Here is an 11,697-nt window from a genome sequence, read left to right as displayed (position 1 = left end):
GGGTACATATATATATATATATATATATATATATATATATATATATATATATATATAATGTATTATTAATATATCTCTAAAATGTGGACAAAGCCACTTCCACAAGTTTACAATTGTAATGCCCGTAGATCCGGACTAGTCAATTTAGAGGCAATAAGGATCGAAAACGACTTTTCGATAAAAGATTATTTAGAATAAATAATTTGAAACAAGTTGTAGTATATGTCACAAGGTTTCCATACATATAAAGAACGCCGAAATCCGAGTTATAACGAAGAAGTTATGACCCGTTGAAGTTTCGCGACGGAACCGGCACGACACCGGGAAGCGTAAATAGTGAATTTACGATAGAGCGAGTTTAAGCCTTAGCGATATAAACGAAAGTCGTAGAGTATGTTAAACTAAGAACATCGATAAGAACGCCCAAATCTGACTTCGTATGAAGAAGTTATGATTTTTCGAAGTTTCGGATTAGCAGTGTACAACCCGAAATTTGAATATTAGATCGAGTGATTTTTAGCTGACACGACCTAAACGAGAATCGAAGATCTCGTTAAGAGTAGCTTAACGAGAAAAAGATGGGCGAAAACGGACGTCGGATGAAGAAGTTATGAGGATTTAACGGACCAATCCTATCCCGGCCTGTTAATAATATAAAATTTAAAATTGAGTCAAAATTAGCCGACGAAGTCTAAACAAAAGTTGTAGAGTACGTCCCCACCTTCACGTGGATATAAAGAACGTCGAAAACGGAGCTCGTATGCGAAAGTTACGATTTTTAGAAGTTGAGGGTGAGATTTGCGAAACTGATGCATGGATTGATGATGTGGCCTAGCTCCCAGCCGTCCGATGAACCCGCTTCGGATGAGTGACACGCCACCCTCGCATTACTCCCAACGTCCGAGCTTGGGTGCGCGCCGCGTACAGCTGCCCTCTGCGGTTTCGAGACGTCCACGATGACCCAGCCCCTTCGCAACATGTGTTGTACGACCGAGGTTACGCCCCGCGTCCGAGGACCTGTACGCCCAGCGTACGTCCAAGGACCAACCTATAAAAGGGCTGCCATATTTTCTCACAAATTCACTCCAACTTTCTCACTCTACTTTCTCTCACTACCCCCTAACCCCCTCCTAAGCCTAGGTAAACCCCCTAGCACCCTAAGGAAGCCCCGAGGCTCCCGGAGTCCCGAGAAAAAGTGTCTTTCGGTTTCGAAACGCTGCTCCAAATAAAGTTCCGGTTTTCGATAAAATTCGTTGTAAGTGAGTTACGCTTACGCAATTTTTAATATAGCTTCCAAATAATTATAGTAATGTTATTAGGTCCTTAAAATAATTATTTGGGCTATTATTATGAGTTATATTGAGTGTTATTTAACGCTTATATAATAATAATAATAATAATAATAATAATAATAATAGTCAGACTATTAATTTGTCGCGGTTATCGTTAGACTAAACCCTAGTGGTATTGATACTAGGTTTTATCGAAGGAAATTGTTTTTAGAGTATCAAAGCTCTGTCCGAGTGCTGAGTCACCACCTTTCAGGTGAGTGCATGGTTCCCTTCAACTTACACATAGATATGAAGTATTTACTACGTGCTATGTGTGCATATTGTCTGTTTACTTGCTGTCTATGCTCGGTGAAAGATTTCATACATGTTTTAAATGATTTAAACTATATATGTATTTTATATCTACGAAAATGTTGGGGTAAAACATGGGTAGATATAATAGATGAAGTATGAGTTAGACGATGAGTTGAGGGGTGATATAGACTATGAGGTATGGGTGAGAGGTGTACGATGTGAGAAGCCTTTTTCCCAAACGATGTCCCCGTCATTCAGCAGAGTATGGATGGCAAACACGGACTATTCTAGACAGTCCAGTGGAACACTAGCAGGCTCGCAACCTGTAGGTGTTGTGAACGATGTGTTCACTCGGTGTACTCTAAACCTTGGTGATCATGCAGACTTGATGCCTAGACCCTGGTGATCATGCAGACTTGGTGCCAAAACCCTGGCGACTATGCAGACTTAGTGCCAAAAAAAGGACTCTGATTTTTATTATTTCAAATGCAGACCTCACATAATAGCCATTGGACTTATTGAGGCACATTCTTACCCTTATCTCACATGATTGTGACATATGCTCATAATTTACTTACATGATTGATGATGTTGTGAGCCGCAATCATAATTAGGATAGCAGGAATTAGAAGGTCAAAAAAGTCAAGTGCATACTCTAAGACCAATGAATATAATTCCCAGCACAAATTCAGAATGGTGTTAAAAGAAACAATGTTACTTGCACTTGGTACCAACTTTTATCAAAAGTACAAACAGCTGCAGATGAATTTAATGACAAAATTAATATTTTTTCTTCTAATTTTCTCAAAAGCATTTCCATACTAATTAAAACCTGCTTTTCAAAATATAAGTTTCATAGAGCATTCTAGTGGTAATTCTTGATGGGTGTGATGTTGATGACCATGCACATTGTACCTGTATATGTGGTATCAGATTGGTCAGCTTGAAAAACCCCAGGAACTTTGTTCTTACAATAAATTAGAAAGGTAAAAACAATATCTATTTTTATTCCATTATATGTTAATTTAGAAATCATGATAGATACTTGTACATAATTACCTCATTTAGCATGTAGTTTTTGTTGACATTTGAGGAGAATTGAATTTACTTTCACCCACTCCCGAAAGAAATTAAACGTAATTAATTATTGCATTACTAGGAGAAAAGAATAAAAAAACTCTCACCAAAAATGAAACACCACTAATAAACTAACCTGGATTGAGTTTGTAGGTATACAAATCATCCAAGGCATAAGACACAAAGCTAAAATAGCAAAATGACCTATTGATATTCTAATAACAGAAGAATCAGACTAATCGAATTACAAGTAGCAATGATGAAGCACCCAAGGTTTTAGGTGTAAATCACAATGAAAATTGCATCCATGATCACCCTCGTCTTGATAACATCTTAGTCATTATCAATCACCTATATCAACCAAACAAAGGATATATGAGATTTTATCATCCAGATTGAACATTTTAAGAGAGAATATTAACAAATCTACATACAAACAGTTTTTATCATCCAAGGTTTCTTTTCTGTAAAAAGATTCAAGACAAAGAAATTTAAATCAATCATAAGTTGAAACAATTTCATTAGACATTTCATCAAATGGTTCATATGCAAGTAAAATAAACATGGGAAAGAAGCCATAACTGATAAATCAAACCAAAATCAGCAGCATTTCATCAAAATCAACAATATCTCATCAAAATCAAACCATATTTCAAACCAAATAAATAATTTCAGCAACATAACCATGAATTCAACAATTTTTAGAACCAACTACAACCATTTCAACAAGTTTTAATTATAGTATCTAAATAAATATTAATACATATAATTCCTTACAATAATCTGACAATGCTAGACTATGATCTACACTCACACCATCAATCATACCCATAAAGGTGGTACAACTATATTTTATAAGAATAAATAATCTACTATAGAAAAGGCTAAATGTGATTGTTTTTTATAAATGATTTCATAAATTTTTGTTTATTCTTATGAAGTATAATTTTTTTCTACTTTTTGTTTAGAAAAAAAAAAACAATTATCTATCAAATATAATAAACATAAAAACAAACAATAATTCAAAGGTGACATAGGAAAGTTTGGGTTTGAGTAGTTGAAAGTTAGGGTTTGAGTTGTTGCACATAGTCACATTATTTTTCATATATAATTAGAAAAAAATGACGCGACTTTATTTTATATGGATGATTATAGGGGTTTGATGGTAATTTTACCTAATTGTAGGTCAACAAACAAGAAAATTTCTCAACTGAAAAACCACTAGGATTTGTGGTTTAACACCTTCCATTTTCAACCTTAAAATCATCACCCCTATTTCTATTTTTTCTTTGAAATTAACCATAATCAAATAAATCCTTTTCAGCCTTTTATTCTTTTATTATCATCTGCATGATACATAACAAATAGCATGCCCAAATATAAAAACAGATACATCAATCACACATTTAGCAGTTGCTAATAATGGTTAGATCAGTATGTGTTGAATAATTAAGAATTTTCCATACTTCAGAGTTAAGACATATATATGAGTAGTAATATTAAACATGTAATGTCCATTTAAGTGGGAAATTGGTTATTTAATATAAAAATGTTTGAAGGAATAAGTGATTGACTATTCAGTGATTCACTAAAAAAAAAGGTAAACACTATTTCTTGACGCTTGTCCACAAACCGGTTCTACGATCAAACATCTTGAAGGTAAATTTCAATTTTACCCCTTATGTCTTTGTAATTATTTCCTTAAGAGAAAAAAAAAAAAGAATATGATGCACAGTTTTAACTTTTAATAGAGAGGACTGTTTTATTAGTTATATCGCATTCTTATCTTAACATCACCACAAGAGTACATCGACTTCCAATGATTCAATAAGACAACGAAACAATGTTTTAGATTCTCTCACTGAATTGATGTTATAATCTGTTATTTCCTTTTCATTCGTCTCCTTATCCTTAAATTGACCATTTGCTTAAAAAATTTAACGAAAATGACGCCATTAGAACAAAAAGAGTACTATTACTAAATTATTTAAGTGAATTAAACATATAAAAATAAATTAAATGAAAAGGAATAGAACCCCAACCCAGTGGTTCACCCACCTTAGAACATCTCTATCAAAAACTAGTCATAATCAGAAAGAAAAAAAGACTCGCACTTTGGTCCAAAGATTCTTCCATTTCTCTAAATCCCAAGTCCCATCTTCCTTGTATATCTTTCTTATCTATTTTTGTTTTTTAAGATATTTCACACACACACATACATATATATAAATAAATATTAAAGAGTATTATGCTCAATATAAATAGTTTGATTTTTGGTGTTAATACACAAATTGTACTAAATCAAAACACTTTAGAAATCGTACTACAACTAACCAAAACATGTTCCAGTTTTTCAGTTATAACTCCTTAACCTCCATCTTCTTCCTCTGTCTCATGCCTTCTCTCTTTCCCGCCAGAACCCTTCCCGGCACTCTGTTCCCCGCTGACCTCTCTCCGAACGCTACCTGGAACAACTTCGTTAACTTCATCGACGCCGGCAAGGGTGCCAACTTCTCCGGCATGTCTGAGCTCAAGAAGTACTTCCATCGATTTGGATACCTCCAAATCCCAGACAACGTCGTAGATAACTTCACAGACATATTCGATGATAGTTTCGAATCCGCCGTCGTTAACTACCAGAGGAACCTCGGATTGATGGTGACTGGAAAGCTCGACGCCGGGACTGTGACACAGATCATGTCGCCGCGCTGCGGCGTAAGTGATGTAAGGAAAGGGTCGACGGACAAAATCCACGTCACTAAACACTATGCGTATTTTTACGGTGAGCCGCGGTGGGGGAGATCAGCTCAGGTGTCGCTAACATACGCTTTTTCCCGTAATCATATGATCGATTACCTTAGTTCCTCCGACGTGCAAGATGCTTTTCGGCGTTCGTTCTCACGGTGGTCGTCTGTGATACCGGTGAACTTTACGGAAGCGGACGATTACTCGTCGGCAGACATAAAAATCGGATTTTACAAAGGTGATCATGGCGACGGAGAGCCGTTCGACGGTGTTTTAGGAGTGTTGGCTCACGCTTTTTCGCCGGAAAACGGTCGGCTCCATTTAGATGAAGCTGAGACATGGGCCGTTGATTTTAAATCAACTAAATCAAAGGTGGCCGTTGATTTAGAATCAGTTGCAACGCATGAAATTGGGCACATACTCGGATTGGCCCACACTTCGGTCAAAGACGCTATCATGTACCCGAGCTTGAGTCCGAGAACTAAGAAGGTGGACCTTAAGATTGATGACGTGGAAGGGGTCCAGGCGCTATACGGGTCAAACCCGAATTTTAGATATAGTTCATTGATGGAATCCGATCTTTCTTCGGGTTGGGTGATTACAAGCTCAATTAAATGGTCGACTTACTTGATGGTACTTGTAGGGTGTTTATGGTGACACATTTGTCTTATTTTTTATTTTTTGTAATTTAGTATAATTTTTTAAATATTTTATCAATTTTTCTAGAACGGGCTTTCTCAAGTCCTCATACTTTTGATTGTTTTTTATTTTTAATGTAAAAAGTTACAGATTTTGAATTGCTTTTGATAATACGTTTTCGTCTCATAAAATTAAAATGTTTTTTTTGTCAATTTTTATGTTAACACTATATGAATGTTTGTTTTATAAAAATAACATAAAGGTAAATATTATCTTTAGCCGTCCATATCTAACATGGGAGAAACAAGTTATAATATTTGCGGAAAAAACATAATGTTAATGCTTAAAACAAGAAACATCACTAATGAATTACAAAACCTAAAAATAATGATGATATTAATGTTGTTTACAATAGGTTCGTATTTTATTTTATCGAATACTATTTAATAAAACGTGATAAATATTTATGCACGTCATCAAACAAATAAAGTAATGTTTATCTTGTCTCCTCAAAGTTGCAATTTTTATTTTAGATAACTAAATTTAAAATGATGTATATACAAAATCTATAGATTACACATAGATCACACAATTAACTATTATTATGTGTATATCATTATATCTGATGTATGACAAACCAACTCAACTAAGTAATTCATTCAAACATTCTCATTGATCATATATATGTGTTTTCAAGTGAGTTTATGTAACGCCCGTATATTCGGGTTTGTCCATTTATAGATAATAAGCATACAAATGACTTTTGATAGAAGATTATTTAGGATAAATTACCTCAACCAAAGTTATAATGTATGTGACAAGGATTTTATATATATAAAGAACGTTCAAATCCGACTTCATATGAAGATGTTATGCTTCTTCGAAGTTTCGCGATTAAACCAGCACGACTTTGTGTATCGTAAAAAGTGAATTTTTGATAAATTGTTTTTTAGCCTAAGAGGCCGAGAGTGTGCATGTAAAGAACACCTAAATCTGACTTCGAAAGAAGAAATTGTGATTTTTCTAAGTTTCAGCGCAGTAGTATATGAGGCATAAACCGAAATAGAGATCGGTTGATTGTTAGGAAAAAACAATCTAAACGATAGTTGAAGATCTCATTCATATGGTTCCATCGATATAAAGACAGTTGAAAACAAATATCATATGAGAAAGTTATAAAATTTTAACAGACTTTAACAGTCTAAGTCTGAAAAAAAATATATCTTTAAAAGTAAATTCAAAATTAGGCGATGAGTCTAAATAAAAGTTGTAGATCTCATCGTTAGCTATGCATTGATATAAAAAAAACGTCGAAAATGGAGTTCGTATGAAGAAGATATCAATTTTTGAAAAATCAAAAATCCACACACGTACACACGAGGGGCACGACGCGCAGTAGGCTGCTGAAATAAGGAAGCGGACAAATTTGGACCTAATACGTGTCGCAAAACGAGAGGATTGGCATGGCTAGAGTGTGTGACACACATATGGGCTATATATATATATATATATATATATATATATATATATAATATATATATATATATATATATATATATATATATATATATATATTTGTTGCATTCTCTTTCACACTACCCACACTTTCTCTCTCGATTTCCTTCGATTTTTAGGCTTCGACGAAGCCCTGCGATCTATGAAGTAGTAGTAACTATCAAGCAGAAGCCCTGCAGTGTCAGATAGCCGGTGAATAAAAGCTCCTGGATTAAAATTCTGCTCGCATAATTACCAACTTTTCGCTAAATCATCTGTAAGTTAAGCTACATTATATCGTTTTCAGTGTAACATATATTTATGATCATAAATTGTTATTATGAACCTATAAATAAGATATATCAATAATTCCATGTCGTTATACTGATTGATATACTTTTGAGAGTGATGTCTAGGTTGGATTTAGTGAGGTATTTAAAGTGAGATTTCCAAACAATATACTTTAATACCAAACGGACCCTGCCTCCGATATAATCTTACATGGTTATTCATTATTTAGATCTTGAAGTAGACTTTGGGATTGTTAAGAAATCCAAATCCGTAAAATAATAGCTCCATGAAGTATTAAATTAGACTAAGACTTAGCGCTATGTACATCTAAGTCTGTTGGAAAGATATATAAGGCGAAGCTCTACCCAATTCACCAATCGCTAAACACTTTGTCAAGTGAGTGTATAGTCCCTTTCATGAATATGATTTAATGAGTATTAATTAAAATATTAAATATCTTCTAGAAGTCGTATGTTAATTATGTACTTATTGTCTAGATTATATGTTAGGATATATACTGTGCTATGTGCGAACGAGATATGGTTCTATTTAATGTTAGGATTAAATAGATAACATCATATAATAGTATTAAAAGTTACATTGCTAAGAAGATAAAAGAATAATTATACATAATGCTCTGTATGGATTATAAACACACTAGAATTAGGTTAGTGTCACCCAAGAATAGAGATGATATTAAGGTTGGTTACAAACACTATAATCTAGTCTAGGGATAAACTTAGACTTATGGAAGATACCTAGCTCAATTGAGTTTGATATTAGGTAGTCTCATTATGAGAATGTGCACCTAGGAATGGGGAGTAAAGTTCTGTTCCATGAAACTATCAGGTGTCGATGTATGGTAGCTTCGTATGGGATGATTAGAAATGGTGGGTCCCGATCAGGCAACTATTAACGGTGTGTCTAGTCACCCCACAAAGTAGGTGACAACACTTGATCATTCTAGACGGCCTTGTGAATTACGTTGCTAGTGTGAGATCATTACTCACAGACGCAGATGAATTGCAAAACCATAATCATCAAATACTCTGACGGCCCATAAGCCTTTACAACTTACATCGGTAAAGGAAGCTGTCACACCCCGAAACCGAAGGCGGAAACGTTCCGGGGCGGAGGACGTCATGTAGTATCGCAACCAATGTACATAGTAAGCGTAGTAAACACAACCATTACATTACATAGAAATATTTACATTGTCTAAAAACAAAGTGTTACAAGTGTTATATATATATATATATATATATATATATATATATATATATATATATCATATGAAAAAAAGCTAAGACGTGTCTTCTACACGCTCCATCTTCTCCAAAAGATCGCGGAGTACCTGTCTAATGTGAACCTGAGAATACAAGTAGTTTGAAAATCAGCATAAAGCTGGTGAGTTCATAAGCGGTTTATTTTCGTAAAAGAACAAGTTTCCTTTGGTTTTTCTGAAAAATTCGTTATCCAAGAAAATCCCATATTTTCTTATAAGTAAAGTTTAGTTACCCATTTGTTACACAATTTGGTTAAGAGCAGTTATGTTATCCCATGAAAAACCCTTGTTTTCCTAAAAGTCGTGGTTAGTTCTTGGTTCGGAATGCAATGTACTAGTATCTACCATACTTGTAGTATTAGTTAGGTATTCTGATAGCCTGGTTATCCTACACTTGAATGTCGAATATCTACTTTACTTACCCGTAATTTTGAATCTTTGGAGACACTCAAAGACGTACATTAGCTGTATATTCGATGTTCTGGTGACTTCCAAAGGCGTACTTTAGACGTATTTCCGAAGCTCTGTCGACATCCAAAGGTGTATATATTCGAAACTCTGTCGATATCCAAAGTCGTACTTTCGAATTATTTCCGAAACTCTAGTGGCACTCAAAGACGTACACTAGCTGTAATTTCGAAGTTATGTGCCATCCAAAAGCGTGCACTGGCTGTACTTTCGTGGTTCTGTTACTATCCGAGGGCGTATCTTATTAGTAATAATCCTAATTTATGATTAGCATGAATCCTTCGTAAAATATAAAATATAACATAAATCATAACATTTTATAAAGAGATTTACAATTAATCTGAAAGCTAACTCTACAATTCGAACTATTGGTTAATACGGTTTTCGATATTAAAAACATACAGAATATGAACATTTGAACTGAAATAATAAGTTTGAGTACAAGATTTCCTTGTACTTTTGCTTGTATCCCCCCCCCCCCTGAAAAAATTTGAAAAACACGGAAAAAGGAGTAGGGGTATGAACTCACCAATCGAGGAATGTGTCGCTTTGGATGCTAAACGTCAGTTCGGGGCTTGAAAACGCGCGAGGTTCCTATGTAATATGAAGAGATACACATTTGTATCTAATTATACGTTGAACCACTAATCAAATATGAATAAACACTTCGAGACGCGAAAACACTTCAATTCAAGTGTTTGGAGTGACCCGAGTGGCATCTTTGAATGTGTATGGCCTAGATATGGAGTTTGCTCTTCAAGAGTAAACTCCTAAGGGAGTTTACGGCCCTAATGACCATATCCCCATGAGTTTACGGCCATAAACTCATGGGTGGTGTTCTTGGGTGCTTAATGGCCTTATAGCTCTTGAGGGATGGTGCTAGGTTTAGTTCTAAGGCTATGGAAGGGGACTAGATCAACTTATGGACCATTTGAGGAGTTTACGGCAATAAACTAGGGGTTTACGGCTGTAAACTCTCATGTACCCATTCTTATTGTGTTTTGGTGGTTCTAGGTTAATCACATGTGATTCTAACTCATTTTACAAGTCATAGGATGAAGTTAAGGCACCATTTGACCAAGTTATAGGATTTTACGGCCCAGGAACCTTTCCTTGGGGGGGTTTACGGCCGTGAACTCCTAAGGGAGTGTTTTTCTTGATGATTAAGGCCCCTAACACAATGGTGGTTTGTTCTAGACTTTATTCTAAGGCTTAGGAGGTGTTTAAGGGGCATCTTAACACCTTAAAAGGAGTTTATGGTCTATGAATGAGGGTTTACGGTCCAAGCATGTTCTTGTACATGCAAGTCCTTAAGCCATATCTACGCACTAGAAGGGGGTTGGAAGGGTTTTGGGGATTCAAAACCCCTTTAAGGGAGTTTACGGTTTTGGAGATGTTCCTAAACCGTAAACACAAGTTTTTGATGGTTTTGGGTAGTTTAAACATAGATTTGCATGCTAAACAAGCTTAGAGACATGCTAGGATAGATTACTTACCAATTTGGAGCTTGAAATGGATGATTTTGGCTCAAACTCGAGTTTTAGAGAGAGAGAGAGAGTAGAGAGAGAAAGTTGTGAGGTGGTGGTAAAAAGCTAAATTGAAGTTCACTCATCCTTTATATAATGCTTGAGTTTGTGGCCCGGTGGAAATCTACCCGATACTAACGTTAAACGAGGCTTTTGGTCGTACCCGATTTAATTGTTTGTAACCCGGCGAAATAAAACTAAAATTTTTCCAAATAATAATTTGGGGCGTTTTCACGTTTTTCTAACGGGTTTGGATACTCACGAGGTCATAATAAAAGTCTTAAATTAAATGACCTAATCCAAAATGTTAACGGAAAAATTGCAAGACAAACAGTTTTATTGACGAGAACGGGATACCGTGACGGAAAATTTTTCGGATTATCACAGAAGCCCCTAGCTAGCTGTGTAGTCAATTTTTAACGGTTCATCAGGCGAGATATATAAACTAGTGCATGTTATAGCAAATAAGGTATTTAACATAAATTATGATATATATATATATATATATATATATATATATATATATATATATATATATATATCAGAATTTATGTTAAATACCTTATTTGCTATAACATGCACTAGT

The 11,697-nt window shown here is 34.9% G+C and overlaps 1 protein-coding gene across 1 annotated transcript; it reads left to right on the top strand.

The window, feature by feature from the left end:
- Positions 1–4,910: 4,910 nt before the first annotated feature.
- On the top strand, positions 4,911–6,218 carry LOC145059362 (Matrixin family protein). Its single transcript, XM_079007218.1, has one exon. The coding sequence runs from the start codon at positions 5,004–5,006 to the stop codon at positions 6,063–6,065; it is 1,062 nt and encodes a 353-aa protein (XP_078863344.1). The 5' UTR covers positions 4,911–5,003; the 3' UTR covers positions 6,066–6,218.
- The last annotated feature ends 5,479 nt before the right edge of the window (positions 6,219–11,697 follow it).

This window comes from Lactuca serriola, chromosome 6, assembly GCF_051521515.1.
Source record: "Lactuca serriola cultivar US96UC23 chromosome 6, Lser_US96UC23_V15, whole genome shotgun sequence".
Taxonomy (NCBI): Eukaryota; Viridiplantae; Streptophyta; class Magnoliopsida; order Asterales; family Asteraceae; genus Lactuca; species Lactuca serriola.
The sequence above is the reverse complement of the archived record's forward strand: the minus strand, read 5'-3'. Positions and strand labels throughout refer to the sequence as shown.